The 26,939-nt window shown below is 38.5% G+C and overlaps 2 protein-coding genes and 1 long non-coding RNA gene across 3 annotated transcripts; 1 reads left to right on the forward strand and 2 right to left on the reverse strand.

Annotated features, from left to right (window-relative positions):
- Positions 1-1,172: 1,172 nt before the first annotated feature.
- On the forward strand, positions 1,173-5,766 carry LOC110676987 (protein nessun dorma-like). The gene is made up of 5 exons (XM_021847223.1): positions 1,173-1,526; positions 2,990-3,634; positions 3,896-4,268; positions 4,334-4,409; positions 5,424-5,766. Exons 1-5 carry the CDS (start codon positions 1,293-1,295, stop codon positions 5,722-5,724), a joined length of 1,629 nt encoding a protein of 542 aa, XP_021702915.1. The 5' UTR covers positions 1,173-1,292; the 3' UTR covers positions 5,725-5,766.
- On the reverse strand, positions 4,477-5,417 carry LOC110676988. Its single transcript, XR_002500876.1, has 2 exons — positions 4,959-5,417; positions 4,477-4,895 (listed from the first exon to the last, which is right to left on the reverse strand). It is a non-coding gene; the product is annotated as an uncharacterized LOC110676988 (long non-coding RNA).
- Positions 5,767-9,978: 4,212 nt separating the features above from the next.
- On the reverse strand, positions 9,979-21,978 carry LOC5573248 (rac GTPase-activating protein 1). Its single transcript, XM_001654407.2, has 7 exons — positions 21,525-21,978; positions 21,259-21,461; positions 20,464-21,044; positions 20,205-20,393; positions 10,992-11,655; positions 10,796-10,925; positions 9,979-10,404 (listed from the first exon to the last, which is right to left on the reverse strand). The coding sequence occupies exons 1-7, from the start codon at positions 21,607-21,609 to the stop codon at positions 10,325-10,327; spliced, it is 1,932 nt and encodes a 643-aa protein (XP_001654457.1). The 5' UTR covers positions 21,610-21,978; the 3' UTR covers positions 9,979-10,324.
- Positions 21,979-26,939: the final 4,961 nt, after the last annotated feature.

The following is a 26,939-nucleotide window of genomic DNA, read 5'->3' on the forward strand; positions in this document are numbered from 1 at the left end:
AGAACGATTTTTTGATGGACTATGTGCACTTGGTCCACTCTGACTGAACAATTTCAAGAAAAAGAACAATCATTTAATGCTTGCGGGGTCAAACTGGGTGCATATCTTTAAGCTGAACATATTATCAAGACCCTTCGACATCAGTATCGTAAATTCTTCAATAATCCATATCTTCAATCTCAAAATCAGTGGCATTACGATACCTTGGAAATCAAGGTTTTGAAGGGTCAGGGCGTTGAAGACCAGAAATATTCAAATATGCGTTCAATCAGAGTGGACCAAGTGCACATAGTTCATGAAAATCTTGAGTACCGACCAAAATATACTGGTCCAATAAGCGGGTTCTAGGACAGTCCATACATGCACCATAGAACTACCATAAACTTCTATCGAACTCTGAAATCGACTCAAAAAATGCAATAATCAATCAGTTTGTTGCTTTTTGACACTTGGTCCACTCTGTCTGCACAGAAATTGTTGCAATTTCTGATCACCTACTCAAATACGGTAAATGGCCAGCTATCAAAATAAAATCCATCGAATTATGACATGTTTATGAGTTTCTATTGATGGATGGGAAGAAGAATCATTCCATGTCAAAAAATCTGGAAAATAACTTGAAATGTCTTGCATTTTCTAGACTTTCTCAGCGCATCGATCGTTTTCGTTGTTATGTTATAAAGCACTTGGTCCACTCTGACTGCATACTTTTATTGATTTTTATTGATCATCCAGAGTAAATTTGTTACATATCTCTCCCAGTTTTCAACATTCATCAAATCGCATCAAAGTGAAATGGAGATAACGTTATTTTGCATCTAATGGCAGAATAATCCAATTTTCCCAAGTTTTGTACTTGGTCCACTCTGACTTAACGCCGACCAATTAGCAACAATCATCAACGACGCGTACACATTTCAATGACGGCCTACTTCGCCTAAAGGTGAAGATGAATCGAAGCCAAACCTCAAATTTTCAAGAGCACAAATCTGGAGAACCAACCATCCGTTTGAGCTGAAAACTTAATCGATTGGTCACCACCTGAGAGTCACCACCAGTCAGTGACCAAATCCTTTTATCTCCTATCTCACTCAGATTCGACCTAAATGTTCATATGTCAATCAACTCATACCCTCCACTTTCGTTCACAGAGATGTGAACAGTCGTTTTAACAGGTGCGTGTGGGTGGACAGGGTGGACGAATCGCTTATCGTCTATCAAGTGTTTTGAATTCAACGGTTTTGCTGACGGGGATTCTCTTACGATTCTAAACAGGAACTCCTATTTCAATCATGGAAGTATTCGAGTTCAAAAAATCGCTCCTAGTGCGTCACCAGGAAGCAAGCCACGTCCTTGGTGTCCGGAACGACCCTATACCGGCGTCCATGGTTCGGAAAGAGTGGTCTCTGTTTCTCGAGATCGCAATGGAACCCACTGGATGGCAAGCACTTTGGCGGATCCCTCGGGCTGTGTGCCAGGAATTGTCCACGAAGTTTCCCACCGTTGTAATGGGCACAATTGAAAAGGTTAGTGGCTGGTCGAATAAGAAAATTAAGGTACCGCGGGGCAAGTGGGTAAATGGGGTAAGTGAAAACAATTGATATATTTTACTGAATATGTGAATTAACGTTTTAAACTCATGCGTAAACCTTTGAGGCCATTGAGAACATTACGATAGGTAAGAGATTTCTGAGATTTTTCAGCCATTATTGCATAATAGAGCGAAAAATTGTTAACCTGTCAACTGCTACTTCGTAACAAGTTGGTGGCGTACAATCTTATTTTAATATTTTCAGTGGAAAAAAGTTGCGGAAAATAATTTCCTGTACCACTTCTTAGTTGTCCTCTGTGACAGTTTCAAACTGCAATAAAAAAAGTTTTAGAATTAATTTGACGTAGACCTAAAAATAACTAAATTTAAACACCGTCAATTTTCTTATCAGGTGGGGCAAGTGAAAAGTTTGTCATTAGAGATTGAATTTGTGTTTTCTCTTTAAGTAGCCATAAGTAAACATGGTTCGCAATTATCATAGAAAAACATAACGTGCTGATAATTCAAGAAACACTATACTCAAGCGTTAAAAGCTATTAGAAATCATGGAACTTCTCTAAAAGATGTTGCCAAACATTACAATATTAATATATCTACTACGGGCAGCCAATTGAAAGGAAGACGTTGACTGAAATATTGCAATATTAGAGAACACACGGAAATCTCGTGGAATGTCTATGTAAAGCTAGTTCAAAACATAAAAGGTCTATCCACATAAAAAAGATCCTAAATACGTTATTGAAGGATTCCGTTTGATTTCTCCCGAAGAGTTATTCGACGTTATATCCGACTTTCTCAAAAACAAATAACGAGCGGTGGAAATTCTACAGAGCAGAAATGCAATTGCTGTCCTATAATGTAAGAACTAACATTGGAAATATTGCAGTTATAATGTTGTCGAATCATTTCAACTAACATAACTGAAGAGAAGAAAATTAAAGTGAAAAGAATAACATTTTCCTTTGTTTACATGTTACTTATGTTATTGTTCATTGGGAAGTCTTAACAAATGTTAAAGCTAATAGAAATCGTGAATATAACTGTTTGTTTTTGAATTTATTGTTCAAAACGGTAAACTTTTCACTTGCCCCACTTTTGGGGCAAGTGAAAAGTAAAGATACATTTTTCAAAAACATTTTCTGTATTTTTTTCTTCAATTTTTCATGAAAATAAATTTCAGCATGCTGCTTATATTTGGTGGGAGTCAAGCTAAAAAATATACACGACCTCGTTTGTTTCAATTTAAAGTCCCTAGAATTTGAAGAATCTCAACTATGCGAATTCCATTACCCACTTGCCCCACGGTACCTTACATTAAATTTGAATACAAGGCTTAATTTCAAATACAGCGTTACAATTCCATATTAGTACAGGTCACATCGAGTTGGTAAAGCACTATTGAATTTTGAAACTGAGTCAATATTTTAATATCCGCAGGTACTTTTCGACGAACTGAAGGCTATCCTAGTGGTGGAAGCTGTCGAAAACGATGATCTCCATCTGCCGGAGAAGCAGCTCGTTTCGCTGAGCGAACTGTGGCCACTGAAACACCAGAAGGATAAATTTCTCAACGTCGATCGAACTGCGGATTGTATCGATCAGTTAAGGTTCTTCTATCAGCACGTTTGGAGGCCCTGGGATTACGACGATGGCGATGATCGAGACTGGGCCGAGAAGTATCTCGATAGTAGAATTAAATTTTACTGTGATCTCAAGAATAGAACCATGCCAAAGCGATTGAATAGCCATGTGCTGACTTTGCTTGACGAAGCCAACCAACTGCAGATGAAACGGGAATTGCTTACACTTCACATGGACGATGAAGATGAGAACGATCTAACGGAAGATTATCCTACTGCCGAATTGCTTAAAATTCGTTTACGACTACAAACGATCCGCAGTGAAATTGATACTTTGGAGTTCTTTGCTCCTGAAATGCGAGAGGTTTACGAACAGGCTCGTTTTCCAAGGGAAACCTATTACGATGAGCAGTCTGAAAGCTCCTTGAAAAGTTCGGATTCCTCAGTTTTCGTTGTAACTCGCACCGGAAGTCTGGAGGAACAGATAGACTATCTGGAGAAAGCTAAGCGCACAGACAAACAGACGTCACACTCTCATCACTGTCCATCGACCACCTTTTTAACGGTCGATTCAAAAATATGGTAGGTGGCCAATCCGCCACCCGCAGCGCTCGCATCGTTTTTGTTCGTGTTTGACGTTTACACACTACCGCCATCTGTTGGCCTATCGGCCAAACACACCGATTTTAGCATTGGGCGTACATGCCCTCGTGACTATGATTTTGATCGAGATTTGTTCTAAGTGTTACGTCTGTTTGTCTGTGCTAAGCGATTTATCGGTACACAGAGGACAGTGCAGATTTGTGATTCCCTCCAGGATGCTCTTGATAGGAGCGAATCATCCTCCGAAATTTATGTCGCACATGGTCGCCATAAGATTAAACTTTGTGGCGATTTGAGCGCTGGAGGTTCAATTCAAGCCGTTGGAAGCGATAGGAGTCGAGCCGTAATTCGTTCAAGACAAGATGACAACGCTCTGTTAATACTCACGGGAGATTACTGCTTAGAGAACATCACTTTGGATTGTTCCAACGTTCAGTCGGGTATTTTGATAAAACGCGGAAATATCACGTTGAAAAATTGTTGCATCTCCGGTGATCCGAAAGATGTTGCCAGCAATGGGATACTCATTTGTGGTGAGGCATCATTTCAATCTCGATTCATGGTTCAACATTAGTTCATCTAACTGGTTTTATTTCAGGAAATGCTTCATTAGTGCTGGAGAATTGCCAGGTGCAGAACTTCTCCACCGGAATAAGCGCCAACGTCGACTGTTCTACACGCAGAGAAATATATTGTAAATGCAAACGAAATCTGTATAGATTCAACAAATTTTATTATTGACTCACGGCTTATCGGCAATTTTTGTTGACTCAATGATAACTTCCATTAATTCCTACAAAATAAATTGTTGTATCTAAAAATGTCTCAAAATAGCCAGCTGTCAAAAACAAAAATAAATGCAATTGAAACAAAAATATAATTTGTTAATTCTAAAAACACCCCATATTGAAGTAACACAGAATGTGTGTTGAAAGAAAAACCAACTTTTGTTGTTTCTACAATTCTGTTCATTGATATTAACAAAGCATTTCATTGATTTAAAAATATTTTTTTATTAACATTCCTACTAATTCAATGCATAAGCTTTACAGATTATATTTGATCATTGAATTTGTGTTTCGAATTAATAGGTGTAAGATGATATAGTCCGGTACAATCATCGCTGCTAAACCGACCGGTCGGAACAAATTTAGTAAATTCTGAAATAAACAAAATTAAAATAATCAACTTGTCTTGCAATTTAATCAATTGTTTTTAATTACCTATAGCTTTCCTTCCTTTCGAATTTACACCGTCATAACCATCATGAATAGTAAAATCATCTTTTTCGTATGATTACTAAAAGAATATTGTATTTAACTACGACGGAAAATATATACTCACCAAAGATATTAAAATTGACAGCTACCGAATATGCCGTGGACACTTCTTTTTCAACCTTAAACAAAATTTAATTTTTGCCTTCAACTTTTCTGTTTATTTCTTAAATACAAAATGGCGACAAGAAAAAAAAAGTTGATTCAACAAAATGATATTGTTGAAATAACAATTGTTATTTGTTGAAATGAAAATCGAGCATCAATAATTCATTCGACACAGAATTTTGTAGTTTCAAAAATATGCCGGATTAGAAACAAACCACCAGATGGATTGATTCAATGCAAACAAGAATTGTTGGTTCTAATAGGCGCGTTTTTAGATTCAACCCTACAATATTATTCTGCGTGTAGCATTCAGCTAAAAAGCAAAACCATCATCCAGGACTGCTTCGAAGGAATCAAACTAGTCGAAGGGTGTCGACTCGGCGTAAGTTCGTCAAACATTGTCAACTGTACGAACTATGGGGCGGTGCTGGAAGTGGAGGAGGACGATGTCCAAAGGGAAGCGATTAGGTGCTATCGCGATCATCGGCTGCTTCCGGCCAATCGAAAGGAGTTTGATATTGGTAGTGACTGTCTGTTTGAAAATAATGGCTGTGGTGATATTGCAATCGTTAATATGTTGGAAGGAATGGAACTCGGGCGATAACATTTTAGATGAGCGGTTAATAATAAAAGTATAAGAACATGAGAACTGCGATTTTTACCATGGATGCTCTGACACAGAGCCCGAAAAGAGACCAACCAGCAACCAAGAAAATTTTTCTAAGGAATTTCTCTATAAAATTTGTTTTGCGAACTTCCAGTAGACAGCTTGGACTTTACGAATCGCAGCATTTACCCCAGAAATTTCATCAGAAATTAGACAATCAGGTAGGTAGGGAATTTTGGAGGGTTTCCTGAAAAAATAGTGTATTGATAATGTTGAAAATAACATTTCAATCTCACTGCATTGCAATACAGTGAAGAAAGAAATGTAGATAATAACAATTTGCCATTCATCAAATCACATATGGTCATCCGACATGTGGAACGAAGCTTAGGAAATTGTATCCAATAAAGTTGTTTATCCTATTGCGTTCAATATTGCATGAAAATCTTTCAAGGGGAACTTGGAGCTTTGCATTATTTAGGCAGCCATTAGATGAAAAATGGACGTATGCTGTAGTCAATATAAATGTGTGCAATAGGATGCAAACGTGAAACAAGAAATACGCATGTAAATATTATAGTGTATCGATAGAGTAGAATACTTACTGATAATGACCTGATGAGATTATGTTCAATAAAATTATCCTTAAACCGTGAAGTAAATCAAAGTGTTTTTCATTTGATTGAATTATTCACAACAGATAACAGGCGTGAGCATGAGCATTAGAGTGGTTCAAAAAATCGTTTTTGCTCCACACCGCTCATTCGATTCTAGATCAAATTCTGGGTGTCCCCCCAAAATTTGAGCTCATTCGGATGAAAAATGAGACTGCACAAGCCCTTTGAAGTTTATATGGGAATTACTATGGGAAAAGCAAGCAATTCATTCAATCGGTCATAGTATTTGCCCATGTGCTCTTGAGGATCAGTGCTACGTTGATACTGAGAGATACATTCATCAGCTACAACTTTGCCGAAGACCATTTTTAAATCGGACGCCCCAGTAATTAGTTATTGATTTTTGTATGAGTTGTAAAACTTTGGCTATGATAATTGGGCAATTCTGCAGGCATCACTGGATATATGCAGTAAAACATAGTAGCCATGATTTGTGCGTCTTATCTTTCGCGCCAGATGCAGCAATGTTGCCTGTTCAGAAGTGAAATGAGCACTGTTGAAGAATTTGTGACTGGATATAAATCAATAACTAATTACTGAGACGTCCGATTTGAAAACGGTCTTCGGCAAAGTTGTAGCTGATGAATGTATCTCACAGTATCAACGTAGCACTGATCCTCAAGGGCACATGGGCAAACACTATGACCGATTGAATGAATTGCTTGCTTTTCCCATAGTAATTCCCATATAAACTTTAAAGGGCTTGTGCAGTCTCAGTTTTCATCCGAATGAGCTCAAATTTTGGGAGGACACTCAGAATTTGATCTAGAATCTAATGAGCGGTGTGGAGTAAAATCGATTTTTTGAACCACTCTAATGAGCATGAGCATGAGCATAAATGACCGTACAATTCGTAGTTGCTACTCCATGATTGACCAGAGCAATCGAAGTTGCACAGGGATTTAGTGAATGGGGCTTGGGATTAGCTTACCATTCTTCAATGTGCACAAATCGAGAGCTCAAACTTTAGAAGTCAATAACGGCGCCGGCCACGTCCTTACGATCATCGGGGAAGGGAAGGAATATTAGTTAGACAACCATTGGTTTTAGAGACCGAAGAATCTTCTGCATCTCCATAGTTGTCATGGAAAGGATATTGGGTTAGTGGGATAAGGTAAGGATCTGGGAGTCATCTTTAGTTGATGATGCGATCCTTGATATATTCACGCCTGACCGGATTCGCGATACTATTCGATAAATGAATTGTATGCCGAACAAGTGTTCATCGTTCGCCCTCGCAAGAGCAAGCAACGCGACCAAAGGATCAAACACTACTAACACTGATCACGCGATCCGCGACTCTTATATACTATCGTGCCGCGCGAGCGATGCGCAACACGATTGATCCTGTCCGCATCACTCGCCCCCGCAAGAGCAAGCAACGCGACCAAAGGATCAAACACTACTAACACTGATCACGCGATCCGCGACTCTTATATACTATCGTGCCGCGCGAGCGATGCGCAACACGATTGATCCTGTCCGCATCACCCGCCCCCGCAAGAGCAAGCAACGCGACCAAAGGAACAAACACTACTCTATTCACAACAGATAACAGGCGTGGAACCTTGAAAAAAACTTTTGGAGATTTTTATGCGAAATTCATTGAGATCTTCTTCTTTCTGGCGTTACGTCCCCACTGGGACAGAGCCTGCTTCTCAGCTTAGTGTTCTTATGAGCACTTCCACAGTTATTAACTGAGAGCTTACTATGCCTATGACCATTTTTGCATGTGTATATCGTGTGGCAGGTACGAAGATACTCTATGCCCTGGGAAGTCGAGAAAATTTCCAACCTGAAAAGATCCTCGACCGGTGGGATTCGAACCCACGACCCTTAGCTTGGCCATGCTGAAGAGCTGCGCATTTACCGCTACGGCTATCTGGGCCCATTCCATTGAGATATTTTTGATAAAAAAAAAAAACTGTACGAGTAATCCTTGATCACTGGCAAATTTACTAGGAAAACAAATATCTAGAGGAACTTAATGATGAATCAAAGGTTGAATTTATCGAGGAATTCTTGGGAAAAATCTTAATATATTTCTTCGAATAACCCGTCGAGGATTTTTTTGAGCAATTTCTGGGAGTAATCAAGGATGAAAAAGAGTAAGATAGGATTAGTCGATTAGCAAAAAAATATCTGGAGGATTCACTAATCGACTAATCCTTCAACCGAATTTTCTAGTAGTATGTAGAAGATCTTCCAAAGAACCTACATAAATTCTTCCAAGAGAATTCACAGACTCCAGAGCTTTTAAAGAAATTCGTTCAGGGATTTTTTTCCTAAAATCCTAGGATAACTTTTGGAAAATATTTCGAAGTGATACCTTGGGAAATAACTGAAGGTAGTAGCGCTGAATTGCTCAAGGATTCCCTGGAGCAAATTCTGAAGAAATTCTACAAGCATCCTTTGAAAAAACGCTAGAAGCATTTCTGGGAGAATTGGTAGAGGAATGTCTTGAAGGATTTCTGGAGAGATCCCTGAAAGTGTTCCTGATGAAATCTCTGGATAAATCAGTACGATTATTCCTGAAGCTTTTCCTCGAATAATTTGAGTAGAAATTCTTGAGGGAATCAGATTAGAATCAGGATTCACTGCAAGCAGAATAAGGAAAGAAGAGGGTTTAGAATGATTGACCAGAATAATCTAAATTGCATAAGGAATCACAGACGGAGCTTGTGAATAGCTTACCGTCTTCAGTGTGCAATTTCTAGAATTCTAAGCATTATTAGATCAATAACGGCGTCGGGCACGTCCTTACGGTCATCGGGGGAAGGGAATCCATTGTTACTAAATACTGAGTATACCTCTGCATCTTCATGGCTGTCATGGGAAGGAGTTTTTGTTAGTGGGGAGGATTCAAAAGCTACACAATCTGGATTCACCTTGGCTAGTGATGCGATTCATGTAACTTCGATTAAAAGTCACCTATTGACATATAAGAAGACTTTAAAATATGTCGACACCACTGGTGACGAACGGTTCGAAGAATTTGTAAATATAAAATATGACATGTTTGTGTTGTCATGTTACGGCATGTGTTACGATCTTTACCCAATGGAAGAATTTCATCCGTTATTATTGGGGATCGACTACACCAGGTACACCATAATGTCCAAGGATCCACGCGAAGGTCGTGTCAGGTGAGGCAAACCGTAGAATACCTTGAAGCCATGGATGGGTGGGGGACTCGGACTGAAAAGCTGATACTACACTAGCTGAGCTGGTAAGTATTAGGATCGGTTGTTCAGCAGGAGTAGTAGCCGCGATAAAAATGACTGCGGCTCCGGCGGATAAGATGGAACATAGTGGGGAGAGACTTAGGCTTCTCGAAACGTTCATTCCAGAGTTGCCGATTCCCACACCACGATGCGATAGGGAGCCATCAGTGTATCCAAGAAATTATTTTAAAATCGATCGAGCAGACATAAGTCCGATAAATCTAATCTCATGTCTCTATAAGTCGCCTAGATTTTCTCTTGAAGCTTCATTTCAGTGACGTCGAAGGTACGGAATTATAATCGGACTAGTTCTTTTGCTCTAATTCTGCACCAAACACTATTTTGCCAACTAATGTCATGATATTTACACGTATATTTATTGCTAAAAATATTATACCATCAATAAAAAGCAACAATGTTCCGGCTCCGGATTGTTTTCTCAGTAAAAGTAAATCATAATTAAATGCACGTATTGAACTGAATAAAATAAGACGAAGCACAAGGTGCATACCGTGCCCCTTTTGTGGGTCCGTGCCTCGTTTTGTTGAAATTAGAGTACCAGGTAGCGTTAACGTTAAATTACTGATCGGTAGGTAGAGAGACGGTGTTTGGACAATTTTAGACAGGACGTTATCACTTACTCGCGTTGTTGACCACGTAAGTACCGCATTTGGAGTACCTCAGCGCGGCTAACGATCATTTCTTCTTCGATGACGGGTACGGGGGTGTGGCGTAGAATTTCCGCTCTTTCCGTCCACTCTTCAGCAGCGGTGTACCTGAGGATTTAAATGAAGTCAAGTTTAGTTGTGGGTCTGGCGCTTCTATAACTACTGTGAAGGCTACATATTCTGCACAATTACGGCTTTTCAAGTTACAATCAAGTTACAATAACCTCATCCCGCCCACGATTTTTTTTTTAATTTTGTGATAATCCTTCCTAAATTTTGCAAAATTCCTTCCCATGCTCTAGTGGAAATCATGTAAATCATGGAAAACGAATTATAATCGACAAAAATAGCGTAAAAAACATTAAACAAACAAAAAAATGTTCAAAATCTAATAAAAAGTTCAAATGATAAGTCTTGGTGTCTATGCTGAAACTTCAATTTAGTAGAACATGAAAGTGCACAGAATAAGGGGCGGTTACGTTAATCTTAGTTTACTTACCCATATAACTCTTGGCGTTTAGGGTACCATACGGTTTTTGCTGTGGTGCCTCATCTCGATCGGACTCTGATTCCAAGTTCACGAACTGGGACCAATAGTCGGTGGGAATGTTGAACAGACCCTCCAGAACCTATCAGTAATAGAAAAAAGACACGTTTAAAGCTATTCTCTCAAGCCAATGCTCAGATAGACTTACATTAACCTGAATTACGGTTTCGGCGAACATCGCGTGCTTATCTACGTTCTCGCTAGAGTACCCCACGATCGTCGGGGCAAATACCCGGGCCAAGTTGTTCAGGGACATCTTGACCACTTTGCATTCGGCGATCCGCTGGAAGTGCTGCACCAAATAGGCCAGCGTGTCGCGATTCGGCTGCGGAAGGCTTTCGATGGCGTCGTACAACTCTTTCTGCACCTGTTTGGCGGAGATTGCCTGAACCGCGTTGGAAAACGTGTTCCACATGGCCGTCGGAATCAACGGCTCACGCAGTGACCGCAAGAAATCTTTCACACATCCGCACAGTACGTTGATGTCCACCGAGGCCAGATTGGGTACGGTTTTTCCGCTGAGGAATTTCTCTTTCAGTGCTCGAACTTCCCGCTCCGATCCTGGGATCCTGTAGATACCCTCTTCCATAAGGCCGCGCGTTTCGATTTCATTGACACAGTGTACAATCAGTCCCGGGATCATCGGGCCAATGTTCGGGGTGTAGTCCGACAAGTAACCTGTGAATTTACCCTTGGATCCGGGAGTTCCACCACTTTGGGGAACACATGCGATCGATAGCTGATCGCGGCAATCTGCATGAACAACGACCTTGCAGTCTCGACACCGAAGTCCACTGGATCCGAAGCGAATTCTGTAATAGAAGGCATTGATTAGGATAAAGAACTATTTGAATACTTCCTCGATTCACTTTGACATCACTTAGTGCAAAAAGTTGAACATACGTCCCATTCTAACATATTCTTCTCCTTCTTCTTGGCATTAACGTCCTCACTGGGACAGAGCCTGCTTCTCAGCTTAGTGTTCTTATGAGCACTTCAACAGTTATTAACTGAGAGCTTTCTTTGCCAAAGTTGCCATTTTCGCATTCGTATATCGTGAGACAGGTACCTACGATGATACACTATGCCCAGGGAAGTCAAGGAAACTTCCTTTACGAAAAGATCCTGGACCGACCGGGAATCGAACCAAGACACCTTCAGCATGGCTTTGCGTTGTAACCGCGGACTCTAACCACTCGGCTAAGGAAGGCCCCAACATGCTAACATGCTAACAGATGTTCATCAATGTTCTGCACATTAAAATGCATCATTGTAATGTGCATAATTTTGATGAATTCCTGTTACCTGGGACACGGTAACATGAAAAATATAAATTCTCGCTCCAGTCCAGTTTTGGGTTCCATTTTGGCCCAATAGTAATTACGCAAAACTTCAGCTTGATTCGAGAAACTATAATTTGGCGCCATCCGTTCGAAGGTTATATGAGATTGAGGAACACTTACTTTTACAAAGAAAAATCGACAAAGGTCGTCACCCATGAGCTTCTATAAAAAAAATCTAACCATGGACCTTATAGGTAATTTTACGATGAGGAAGATGGGATTATCACAGAAGGCCGAATCACAAAAAGCCGAATCACAGAAGGCCGAATTAAAGTTACAAACCTAAAGAATAAAGCTTGTATATGAAAAGAACAAGTCCATGCTTTGTTAAATGCAGTCATGTCAGTAAACAATGCGAAGCCGCATTGAGGATAGAGTAACTGAGGCGACAGAAGGCGGCCGAAGTCTCCGATATCCAGGGCTGGTAGCAAAAATTGGTACCGAAAAAAGTTATTTTAGTGACCAGATTTGAGAAAATAAGTGACTAAAAAGTGACTTTCGATTTTCGAAAAAGTGACTAAAAGTGACTTGAAAATCACTAAAGTATTTTATTTTGTAAATTTCAATACGATTTGGAACATTTGAAAAAAATAAAATTTTTGTCGTTTCGCATTTCCATCCAAACTCTCCTATTTATTAAAGTTAATATTTTATGTAACCAGATCAAGATTACGGAGAATGTTATACTTGGGCATTAATCAATATTTCAAATAAAAAATGATGGTAGAAGATCAAATATGATTGAAATACTTCTTAAAACCGCGTCCTTCAAACGCCAACTTTAAAAGAACAAATGGATGATATAAGTGACATTGGAATTTTCCATCAGTAAGTTTAATGGGAGGTACGTTTGGCTGAATGGACATTTAGCATAAAGACGATAGGTTTAACAGGCTGTTCTTTTGAGTTATTATTTTAAAGTAGTTAATAGCACTAATCTTCTAATATTTCAATCAAAATTACTTGGACACTTTCATGATTCACTTGACATTGGGGGTTATAGTTGGTCGAATTGGAATAAAAAATACTTCAATACCGCGCATATTATTGTCAAATATAAACTCTGTGGCTTTCAAAAACCTCCTGTCGAAGTGAATCAAAAAATCCAAGAAGAGGACGCCCTACATTTCTTGCATGCAAGATTTCATGAACGATTCAATGAAAACGATAAATTGACGATAAATTAATAGTCGAAAAACACGAGTCTTTTTTACGTCGTTTTTAAAAACAACTCGGTTTTACGCCGTTTTTTGAAACAACGCGTTTTTTTACGCGGGACTGACGTAAAAAAAAACTTAGCGTATGCTCTAGCTCAGATCTATCCGGCCATTTTTAAAGGTTTGGTTTGCAAATAAAGTCTGTCCTAGGAAGCATGATAAGTTTTTACTCTCAAATAGAACATTAAATAATTATTTTTGTTATTAATACCTGCGATAAAATAACTTAAATATAATCTTTTTTTTTTTATTTATATGATGCAATGGCGTAGCCAGAAATTAATTATTTTGATACCGGCAAGAAGATGTTCTGGTGATGACCTAACTTAAAACTTAGCCTTGATTAAAAAAGGCCGGTGCATTATTTTCTCCCGAAAAATTAGCTCAAAATAGTTGAAAAAAGTGACTTTTTGACGTAAAAAGTGACTTTAGTTGAAATGGCTTCAAAAAAGAGACTTTAAAGTGACTGGCCTCAAAAAAGTGACCAAGTCACTAAAAAGTGACTCGCTACCAGCCTTGCCGATATCCGAACGTTTTGTATAACATCTATTCGGTGTCATGCAAACAGCAAATTCAGGCGTTTGCCCGGTATAATGCAAACAGAGGATGTTTTCCCATTTTTAGGTCCGACGAGCGACAGCGAGTTCGGACAGCAAGCCACAGAGAAACAGACGTAACACTTAGAACAAATCGCGATCAAAATCATAGTCGCGAAAACAAGTTCGCCCAATGCTAAAAACACTGTAGTTGGCCGATGGACCAACAGGTGGCGGTAATGTGTAAACGTCAAACACGAACAAAAACGACGCGAGCGCTGCGGATGGTCGATTGACCACCTACAAGATATTCGAATCGATCGTTTAAAAGTTGGTCGATGAACAGCGATGAGAGTGTGACGTCTGTTTGCCTGTGAGCAAGCGTTCACTGTATTCATGTCAGATTTATCTGAAAACACATATAGCTTTTTTCCATGTAGCTTTTCACATAACGTTCATCAATTTGCAATATGAACTGTTGCTTTTTTCATTTTAATTACATTCATCAGATAAAACACATACATTTGATTATATATTTATGTGTGAATCATTGGATTTTGGTAATGAATTCTATGTGAAATTCAGATGAAAAATATTCTTTTTGTTCGTAATTCTTATATGATCGTTTAATAAATTCCAGAAACAAAATTATAGATTTTAGGGTTTGTTCTACTTGAGGTGAAGATGAATCAAAACCAAACCTCAAATTTTCAGCACAAATCTGGAGAGTCAAACATCCGTTTAAGCTGAAAACTTAATCGATTGGTCACTAAGTTTTCAGCTCAAACGGGTGTTCGGTTCTCCAGATTTGTGCTCTTGAAAATTTTAAGTTTGGCTTCGATTCATCTTCACCTTAATAAAAGAAAAATATGATTTTCGTTTATTTTTTTTATTCAATATATTATTTGCGTTTATCCGTATCACTTTTTGCATTTGATAAAGATCAAGTTTGATATTAGTCGAAGGCATCAATAATATCATCTAAGAATATTGAACAATCCAATTCCAAGTCTGTTGCTTCCTGCCATGATCCATCGCCTGAGGTTTGTAAAATTTTGGTTAATTTGTTCCTCTGTTTTTCTGTAAATTTTAGATTCAAAAAACGAATTAATATTTAATTATAAAACTCTTGCACTTACCTGTTTAGTAGTTAAACAATTAATTTGCTCTCAAATATTGAAAATATTGTGATTAGCATCTCAAGAATCCTAAACCTTCTAATATTCAATACACCAAATACGCCATCTTGAAAATACTGTTTTAAAACTCTAAATTTTCATATCTGCAAATCACATGATTATTATCAGATAACATACACGACTTTTGTTCACATACAATTTACAATATTGACCAATAAATGTGATATGGAATTTTAATGAGGTTTATGTACTTATCAAATGAGTATTAATGGATACACTTAACATGGATAGGGTTTCAATGATTCTTGATGTATGTGACTTTTTTAATACTTTTTATGATATTTCTTGGTTCAGTGTTTGCCCGGTAGAATACCAACATAGTCTTTCACAAGCAGGAGAATGATTTCTGAGATAGGGTATAACAAGTGTTTAAGTGATCATAAGAATACTAAGTTTATTTAGAATACCTTTCATCGTACAGTGCCCGTTCGATTTTGACTCGGTTTGAATTTGGCAACACGGAAATCCATGTGCACAAAAATGGATCACGGCCAGTCACAAATCCTGTCAATCTCAATGTTTCTGTGGGTCTTGTTAAGACTTATCATTTCAAAATAGGTTAATTTAATTTGTGGTAATTATTACGCTGATCTCGCATTACTTGTGATCTCGCCCTAAAGGCCATTGGTAACCGTGTGTGTAGCTGCTTTTTTCTAAGCTGAATCACAGCTGATTACAAAATTACAAATCCCAAAATATGACACTCAGCCACATGGCTGGGAGAAACATTGTAAGGATCATCGATCACAGCCGGCGATGCTTCCAGAGCTATCCCGAAAAACAAGTATTAAAAAAAAGAGAGGTCACCCGAACCAGCTACCGTAGGCAAGGCACGCACGGCCCTTTGACAATGGGAAACGTGGGAGAAAACTAATAAACAAAAAATGTATTGCCTATCAGTTGCTCAGCTAGTTGTGCCTTGTCACCATGTCCAAACGCTGATAGCTCAATATTGCACCCTGCAAGGAGACGAAAAAACTTACACCGCAGAGCACGGCTCAGACCGATCGTCGGCGGGAGGAACAATAAAGTCGTAAAATCCTCTTCACTACGGGCACCAAGCGTGGGTTCTCCAGGCGGCAATATCAAGTACCGATAGCAGCGCTGTTGGACTGATTCTAGGAGGGATTCTCTCGAAAATCCTGGATTTCCTTTTCAGACCTTCAAACCCGGAAAAGTTGTGAATCCTGTCGAACACTTGGAAATCTTGCACTAGACCGGATTACTACTTAGCTGAGAGCGAAGGTTAGAATCCTTAGTTCAATAGGCTTTCTCGGAAGGCCTCTCGAACGAGGAAAAAGTCCACCTCCTTTCCAAAACCCTAGACTTTCCTTGAAATTCAGACTCTGGCGGTAATTTCTTCTGCCACCTCTCACCAAACCATAGAGGTGTCACTCCTTACGCAGTCTTAGCCGAGAAGACGTTATCCCTAAATTCCAAGTTCTTTGAACTCAAAATATTCCTAGATCCAAAAAATAATAAAACCCAGCATTTCACCCAAATCCTACCACGCGTGTTAAAATCAGATCGAGACAAGAACTGAAAATGAAAAGTTACGGTTCGTCGTTCGTGTCCCCGACACGTCCTGTTCAGGATCCTCCAATACAATCCAGTATGGATCAGCAGGATCCTGATAGAATCTCATCTAGCATTATTTGATAACCCCACCCAAAACTTAATATGAAATCCTGTTTTAGAATCTGAAGAAGTCTGTCCTGAAGAGAATCCTCAGAAATCCTTAGTGAATTTCTGAGTATGAGAGATTTTCACACGACAATGTCCTGGATTCGATGATAAACCTGCCTACACTGAACCAAGAAATATCATAGAAAATATTAAAAACGGCATATACTTAGACAATAACCGAAAGCCAATTCACATTATGTGTATCCATGGATGTTCAAGTACAAAGTACATGAACCTCATTATTATACCTCGTAGTATTCATCTTTCAAGACTATAATTGATATATAAACAAAAGTTTATGTATATTATCCGATGGCAGATGTGGAAATTTAGTGGTTTTACAAGATATATTTCACTGATAGCACTTTGGTTGATCAAGTTTTAGCAGATTTATCTCGGGAACTGTGGTAGATATAGAAATCAGTTACACTTTAGATCAAAATGAAGTGGAATTGGGCACCTAAAAATAGATTACGAATACGTAAAAGTATAGGAAAAGTTGAATATTCATAAAAAAAACTTTTAAATGGAAGTTTAAGGTGTATTTGAACTTACAGAAAGAAGCAATTCTTAAGGTTCTCACATATGAACAATGGCGGCATAATGAATCCAAAGAGCAGACAATCCAGTATGGATAAGAAGCAATGCTATATAATATCACTAGGCGTCATCTGAATTTCACATAAAACTTATTGACAAAATCCAATGGTTTAAATGAAAATTTCACTTCAATTCTAAGGGTTTTATCAGTACGATCCTATCAAAATCCAGTCGGAGCTGTTCATGTGATAAATTGATGAGCGTTATGTGAAAAACTACATAAAAAATATATGTTTTCAGATAAATCCGATATGATTTCTTGATTCTGTGTAGGATTTTGTGTAACATTTTTTTTCTGTTCAGAACATAAACAACTGCGGTCAATATTTGATCTATTGTTGTATATCCCGTGTCCTTTGTTCAGTGCATGTCGTACCACCTTATCACTATCAAGAAATGATAAAGTATTCGGTTTTCTTACAGTTGTAATTACTAATTTGATCGCAGGAAAGGATTCTAACTGGAAGGTGTTTGTGTAATCATACGAAAAACTTTGAGAAATTTCGCCCTACACTTGGAAAGAATCCTGCCCAGGTTTGCCGTTAAGGGTGAGTTGCTTCGAAACCAAACTTCGAGTTTGCAAGAGCACAAATCTAGAGCACCAGACAACCGTTTGCACTGAAAATCTGATTAATTGGTCACTACCATCGAGTGACCAGTGACTGGTTCTCTAGATTTTTGAGCTCTTGAAAATCCGAGGTTTGGCTTCGATTCATCTTCACCTGAAATTTATGTGAGAATCCTGTGTTAAATTTTGTTATCTATTAATCTGCCTTGAGATACATCTAGTTGGTTGTGCTACAAAAGAACCAGATATGAGAAGGAGCTTGAAACTATTCGCAGGCCGCACAAAATGGGGCGGCGGGTCGGATGCGGCCAGCGGGCCGTACGTTGGGCAGGCCTGCTCTATGACAATGATTTCTAGTTTTTTTTTTATAAGAATCACGATCATCAATATGAAGTTTGAATACAATTCTTTCAGTATTTCACGTGGAAAATTTGGACCAGCATTGATAACCATTTCTTCTATCATGTGAAAACATCAACGAAGATTTTGCGATAATACCTACTTCTTACAAATCAATGCAAATCCTGCGTAAGATTTGCGTAAGGATTCCATTCCAAATTTTAGATTCCATCAAAATATCGCCAAATATTCATTTTAAAATCCTGTCATGGAATCGGGTCTGAGTCATAAAAGCCATTGGGCATAAATGATATTTGGCATATTTGATTTTCTTACAAAAAAACCTTATCATGAGGGAAGGGGGTATGAAAAATCTCGAAAATTGCCTTACCTCATTAATATAATTAATATTCCTATTTCGGTCTGACCTGGAATTCAAGACCAACAATTGAAAAGGCCTCAAGTCCAAAATGTAAACAAATCGGGTTTCTGCTGATTTAAGTGTATAAGAGCCTATTCTTACTGTAACATACAATAGTCATGCAAAAATATGCATGAAAGTTGAAAAAATATCATTTTTCTAAAAGGCCCCATCTCATTTCCCGATAATTAGGATATTAATCGCAAATGCGGCCTTTTTCCAAAAAGGCCCCATTTCTATATTTACTTGAAACCGAGTTGAGGCCTATTAAACAAACATCAAAATTGAAACTAAAATTACGAAAAAATGTTTCAAATTTACTAAGCAGATACAAGTTATACTTCAGCTGCTCCGCTTCATGTATTATTTTACACAGCGATAGTCTCAACGGCGAACATAATCAAATTTTCCGTCGGGTTCCTGTGGAGTGATGTTTTTTGTATCATACTACCTAATAATACCTGTGTCAGCATGTCTGTACTTCACGACTTATTGATAACAACACGATTTCGTTACAATTGCATAATACATAACGTTCAATTGAAATATTACTTCAATTGAACAAATATTTCCATATAATTGCTCGACGACACTCTCGCTTAGCACATCCATTATGTTTATCGATGACGACGATTGGATAAATCACATATTTAATCGACCGCAAGAATCTCCTCTTGCAGCAGAGATCCCATGTACCTTGCTTTACCACGTAACACTCTTCTACACTTCAATTATCGTATTTTATCATGAATTTTGAATGATTTTCAAAAGGCCACATCTGAAGATGATGAAAAAACAAGCCACAACTAGAAGGCCTCAACACATTTTAGAGTAAACAAAGGCGTCAACTCACAGGCCTCATCAGCGTCGGCCGGCGTCTATGGGCACAAATGAAAAGGGCTGCACAGCTTTTGGTGAAATAAAAGCCTTATTTCCTTTGACTCGTTTTTTTAGCAGGATTTTTTGCTAAAATGATAGTAATGAATATTCATAGCTATAAATCAGTTTATCCATCGACTTTCTGGACGATAAAATAACATAAAATGCTTAAATTCATAATTTAAATTTGATTTATTGTTTGACAAAACAAGATTGCATTTTTCTCATTGTTTACTTTTTGGAGATGAGGCCTTTTGAATTGTTAGTCTTGAATTATCTAAAAACCCTGCCCATTTTGCGATATATTTTTTTAATCTTGTGAAAGGTTTGGCAATTAAGGATATAAGAATTATGTAAAATTTCTACCCAGAATTTCGTGAGAATCAATAATCCAGTATTATTTTTCAGTAAGATTGGGTTTGGGCTTCTCGCAAGAGCTCTTCTTTGTGTTTGATAGAAATTCAAGTTGATAGACTAGTCAACGTGCCGGATATGAGAAAGGTCTTCATACTCTTTGCGGGCCATACATTTAGCAGCGCTGCTCTCAAATTTAAAAACTTTGTGATTCCTTACCTTTGCTGACATTGGGCGCAGGTTTCCGATTTCAGGAAGGCATGTGTTTTACCGGTAAATGCATGTTGCCTCATAAAACTACGCTTCACAGATGGAGTTAACGTGTTCCTGTTGAATCCAGAATGAAGTTCTTCCATGGGCGGTGCTGAGGGCGTGAATAAGTTCATTTTCGAGAACTTTTTCTCCGCACTGAAATGATGAATACAAAAATTAAATTAATTTTTTTTTACATTCAACTAAAACTTATCGAGTAACATACTTCGTAGGCGTTTTGAACTCGCTCGGCGCGACATTTTCCTTTGAATTATCTTTCTTAGGCGTTGCCTTTGGCAGTACAATCGAAGGTTTGGACATCAAATCGAACCCTGACTGATGCGAGGGAACGGCTTGAATGATCGATTCAGCCAGAATTGGTCCATCGTCCTGAGGCACGGACACTTTCGTATGGGCAATGATTTTCTCGTTTGTGTCCAACTCGATCACCTTCTTACTTTCTTGATTTATGCTCTTTCTCTTCGATGCATCGTGACTGAGCCGGGTTCGCTTATTTCCAACGTAAAATGCTCCCGATGCGTTGTTGTTCGAAGGCCGATGAGGACGAAGCCCCGAGTGACGGGATACTTTCGAGTTGAGGAAGTCATCTTCCGATTGGGTCAGGGACAAATCCGAAAGGAACGAACCCGTCGAGTTGATATCGTTGTTCCCGTACTTGTCGCTACGATTGTGAGTTGACTTCCGTTTGTAGGAATAAGCGTTCATGAAAGCCAGTCGCTCCTTGGTCTCATCCTTGATGTCCCGCTCGTTCCGAACTATGTCGCAAACCGCAACCATCTTCTTCTCCTAGAAAAAAAGGACAACACTTCATAATTCAAATTCTCTGCCTTCTAATCTTAATCTGTTGCGTCAAGATTTCCAACAACACTCTACCGAAATTCTCGGCCCTGGGTAGACTTTTCGTTTTAAAATAGACCTTTTTGGGACTTGGGCTTTGAAACAGTCTAAAACAAGAAATCCGCTACCAACCCTGTAGTCTGAGAATTCCTATTAGACTCACCATTGCTTCCCTTTCGTGTTCGGCATGTCGCCGGGCTTTATTTTCCTCCTCCAGCAATTTCCGCGCATGAAACAGTTTCGATTCCAAATCGGACATTCCCCTCAAAGCGTTGTCCAACTCCCGCTGTAGCCGTTGAGCTTCCTGAACCGCTTTCAACCACTGAATCCTACACTCGTCCTGCAGCTGAACAAACTTCAGGAATTCTGAAAAACAATCCCGGGTTGAATTTACCTCTAATTAATTAGCAAAAACAACAAAACGCTTACCCATTTCGGCGGTGCCTTCCCGTAAAACGTCCGAGCAGCGCCTCAGCTCATCAAACTGCGCTATAATCGATAGTTCCATCGTCATCTTGGGCGTCGATCTTTCCTTCGAAGGCAATCGGAATGCACTTTCGCCCCCTTTCGTAGCTCCACTTAGCGACTCCCGACAACGCGAAGTCGTTGCTCACTTTTACAAGCTGTTTACCGCCCCCGTTCCATTTGTTTTCGGCTGAATAATAACCAACGGTTGCAGGACAATACTTTACCTAGCTGTAATCCTTTTGTTTGAACCGGATAATCACAAATAAAGCACAAATTATCCAGGTTTTACGAACACAAAACTACAATCCCGATTCAGTATAGGTGCATGAAAACGACGGTTATTTTTTGACGACAAGCGAGCGACAGTGCGACGAGGTGCGTTTAGTGCACGCGTTCCTGGCGGTAGATGACAGTACAGGCGGGATTGAGAATTTGTTTACCGCCGGCTGTCACTTCGATTCGAAAACAGCCGCCAAACATAGCAAGAGATGTGAAACGTTTTATATTGTACACGGAACTATATCTTCATATAGGGTAACGGTCGTATTTTAGACAATTTAATATTACTGAAAAACGCTACATGGAATGACTCGATTGTTGGATGTTCGCTGGTTGGAAAATATTCCAACTAAAATGTTAACAGAAAATGTCAAACTGTCTTTGACGTCTGAGTACCGTCGCGTTGAAGTCTCCATATATAGACCAAATGCGTATGTATATGTGCGTTTCGTTCATTTTCATTCGTTGACAGCTCAGTCGAGATTATGTGATTCATGCTGGCGAACCGGTTCCGCATTCCGTTGCCGTTCCGCTATCATTGCGTTTGAAGGCTGGTTTGCTACTGACAAGAGAAGAAATCGCCTATCTCGATGCGTGGAAAATTTCTCCCAAGAAATGCTCCAGAAAATCACATTTTTCTGATCGCAGTACGCAGTTGAAAAGAAATGTCATTTCAAATGGGGCTCTCTGTAGGAAATTTTTTTGACCCATTCAGTCAAGGAATTTCTTTACTTTTCTTGAGCGAAGCAGCATACTTAGCTTGAGCCTTTAGTGTGGAGCATTTTCAACAGCTTTCAGTCGTTCCAACTAACGGGTCGGATTCACTAGATGGAAGGCAGTCGTGTTCCAACCAGCGAGTCCTCGCTGTACTCTACACGGAGAAAACTGAAGACCTATATTTGAGTATTTTTAAACTTATTTTTGAGTTATTTTTTTCTCCCTATCCCATTCGCTCCTTCTATTGTTTGACAGAGACAAACTTCCTATATGGGATAATAAAGCTCAAGCGCGTGCAATAGGATTTTCTCTTCATCGCTCCTTTTTCCTGTGAAAAAATCAGAGGGAGTTGTGTACAAGACACGACCGCATGACGTTAACTACGCCAAGTGATTTTCTGCATTTGAATTTTAGTCGATTGTCAAAGTTGCAGCCTTCCTTTAGTTCAAACTCTAACATAATATCGTGACGGTCGCAACATTTCAGATTTTAAATTGATATCGAGTATATTGCCGTAAGATGTAGTTAACGTCAAAAAAAGAATGAGCAAAGAAGCAGATATCGGTCTGCTTTTATAGTGCACTTGCCAACCCAAAAGAATCGTGGAGGACAATTTGAACGTGTTTAGTTGTGTAAGAAAGGGGTCGACATTTTCCCAATTTTCAACAGTCTATCGTCAAAAATCGAAGATTTTCTCCATATGAGTAAAATGTTGTATAAATTTCCGACCGATTGGTGAGAATATATTGGAAATCTACCGATAAATGGCTGAGTTATTAGTATACAAAATCTTACATAATTTCGTGACGGTCGCAACATTTTAGATTTTCAATTGACACCCAGTATATTGCCGTAAGACGTAGTTAACGTCAAAAGGTGACAAGATCCAAGTTTGTTGGCATGTTTCCACCTCATGATGCAAGATTGTTTTGCAGGCTTTTGAAATGTATGAATTGGCCCTAGGCCCTTTTGGTTTTCAATGAATGAGTAAGAGCCTCTCACCATTGCTAAGGTCAATGACAGTTTGCGATATTTTCCGATTGTAGGCCCTCTTGATGGAGAGAGAACCGATCATTAGCCTTTTCGAGCAGGGGGCAATGAATGATTTGGAAAAAAGCAGTTATTGGTCGTTTTGAAAATCGAGTTTATAAAGGTAAGTTTTATAATTATATTGACAATGTTTGCATAGTTTGTGGGTGTTGGAAGATGCTATCGTATGGAATCAAAACCCGATTTGTTTACAATTTCTAGAAAGATTCGCGAATCAGGCGAAACTGACAAAATGTACACATTTTAGGAAAATATAGCGTTGAAATTGTAGCTCGATTGTCTATTCACTGCACTTGAACTTTTCCCCTATCGATAATTCAACCATTCAAAAAACGCCAATTTGTAGCAGACGAAACTTCACCTCATGCCAAACCACACACTTTATTGATTGTCGTGAATTGCGCTCCGAAAGACACGGAGCAGCAAGAAGCACACCTTTCTTCACGCAAATCCGTTTCAAAACTGGTTTGTTTATGCGGTTTGTGCACATTCAAACCCTCTACGGTCCTAGTGTACATTTAAACCCTCGCGATTTTCAAAAGGCTTTTTTTGGTTTACACTCCGTTTTACAAATACTCATTATTGGAAATATGATACTTATTTTTCACACATTTTATTTTTATGTTAACACACAACTTTTATTCTCTTTATACATTATTACATCTATTCCCTACATTCACCTTCTCCTCTACTCTCATTGATAATGTATAAAAACTTTTCCACATATATGGATAAGTCACTCCACAAGATATATAGAACAAAATTTATTTCAGTAAATGAAAAACGAATTTGATACTATACTGAATCATTAGAAGCAACATTTTTCGATAATTTACTCATGCTATTTCATTTAATATATTCTAACAAACTTCACTCTAATTTCAGTCATGCTATCCTGGAATGAGGCTCGTAGCATCCCTCAGAAAATGTACAACAATATCCTCAAATCATCTCATACTACATGTTCTATAACGCATTACAAATAGCTCACTCCGATCTTAGTCATGCTATTTTGGATCAAACTTTCCAGGCTCGAAGTATCCCTTTAGCAATAAAATCAGAAAATGTTCAACAACATTATCGAATCACCTAATTTCAACGCACAACAAATAGCTCACTCTGATTTCAGTCATGCTATTCTGGATTGAGCTTACCAGGCTCGAAGTATCCCCTTAGCAATGAAATCAGAAAATGTACAACAATATCCTCAAATCAACTCATTTTACATATTCTAACGCACAACAAATAGCTCACTCTGATTTCAGTCATGCTATACTGGATTAAGCTTACCAGGCTCGAAGTATCCCTTTAGCAATGAAATCAGAAAATGTTCAACAACATTATCGAATCATCTCATTTTACATATTCTAACGCACTACAAATAACTCCCTCTAATTTCAGTCATGCTATTCTGGATTGAGCTTACCAGGCTCGAAGTATCCCTTTAGCAATGAAATCAGAAAATGTACAACAATATCCTCAAATCATCTCATGCTACATGTTCTATAACGCGCTACAAATAGCTCACTCTGATTTCAGTCATGCTATTCTGGATTAAGCTTACCAGGCTCGAAGTATCCCTTTAGCAATGAAATCAGAAAATGTTCAACAACATTATCGAATCATCTCATTTTACATATTATAACGCACTACAAATAACTCCCTCTAATTTCAGTCATGCTATTCTGGATTGAGCTTACCAGGCTCGAAGTATCCCTTTAGCAATGAAATCAGAAAATGTACAACAATATCCTCAAATCATCTCATGCTACATGTTCTATAACGCGCTACAAATAGCTCACTCTGATTTCAGTCATGCTATTCTGGATTGAGCTTACCAGGCTCGAAGTATCCCCTTAGCAATGAAATCAGAATATGTACAACAATATCCTCAAATCAACTCATTTTACATATTCTAACGCACAACAAATAGCTCACTCTGATTTCAGTCATGCTGTACTGGATTGTGCTTACCAGGCTCGAAGTATCCCTTTAGCAATGAATTCAGAAAATGTTCAACAACATTATCGAATCAACTCATTTTACATATTCTAACGCACTACAAATAACTCCCTCTAATATCAGTCATGCTATTCTGGATTGAGCTTACCAGGCTCGAAGTATCCCTTTAGCAATGAAATCAGAAAATGTACAACAATATCCTCAAATCATCTCATGCTACATGTTCTATAACGCACTACAAATAGCTCACTATGATTTCAGTCATGCTATTCTGGATTGAGCTTACCAGGCTCGAAGTATCCCTTAAAATGTTAAACAACATTATCGAATCAACTCATTTTACATATTCTAACGCACAACAAATAGCTCACTCTGATTTCAGTCATGCTATACTGGATTAAGCTTACCAGGCTCGAAGTATCCCTTTAGCAATGAAATCAAAAAATGTTCAACAACATTATCGAATCAACTCATTTTACATATTCTAACGCACAACAAATAACTCACTCTGAATTCAGTCATGCTATTCTGGATTGAGCTTACCAGGCTCGAAGTATCCCTTTAGCAGCAAAATCAGAAAATGTCCAACAACATTATCGAATCAATTCATTTTACATATTCTAACGCACTACAAATAACTCACTCTGATTTCAATCATGCTATTCTGGATTAAGCTTACCAGAATCGAAGTATCCCTTTAGCAATGAAATCAGAAAATTTACAACAATATCCTCAAATCATCTCATGCTACATGTTCTATAACGCACTACCAATAGCTCACTATGATTTCAGTCATGCTATTCTGGATTGAGCTTACCAGGCTCGAAGTATCCATTTAGCAATGAAATCAGAAAATGTACAACAATATCCTCAAATCATCTCATGCTACATGTTCTATAACGCGCTACAAATAGCTCACTATGATTTCAGTCATGCTATTCTGGATTGAGCTTACCAGGCTCAAGTATCCCTTAAGCAGCAAAATAAGAAAGTGTTCAACAACATTATCGAATCAACTCATTTTACTATTCTAACGCACAACAAATAGCTCACTCTGATTTCAGTCATGCTATACTGGATTAAGCCTACCAGGCTCGAAGTATCCCTTTAGCAGCAAAATCAGAAAATGTTCAACAACATTATCGAATCATCTCATTTTACATATTCTAACGCACAACAAATAACTCACTCTGATTTCAATCATGCTATTCTGGATTGAGCTTACCAGGCTCGGAGTATCCCTTTAGCAGCAAAATCAGAAAATGTTCAACAACATTATCGAATCAACTCATTTTACATATTCTAACGCACAACAAATAGCTCACTCTGAATTCAGTCATGCTATTCTGGATTGAGCTTACCAGGCTC

The sequence above is a fragment of the Aedes aegypti genome, chromosome 2, assembly GCF_002204515.2.
Source record: "Aedes aegypti strain LVP_AGWG chromosome 2, AaegL5.0 Primary Assembly, whole genome shotgun sequence".
Lineage (NCBI taxonomy): Eukaryota > Metazoa > Arthropoda > Insecta > Diptera > Culicidae > Aedes > Aedes aegypti.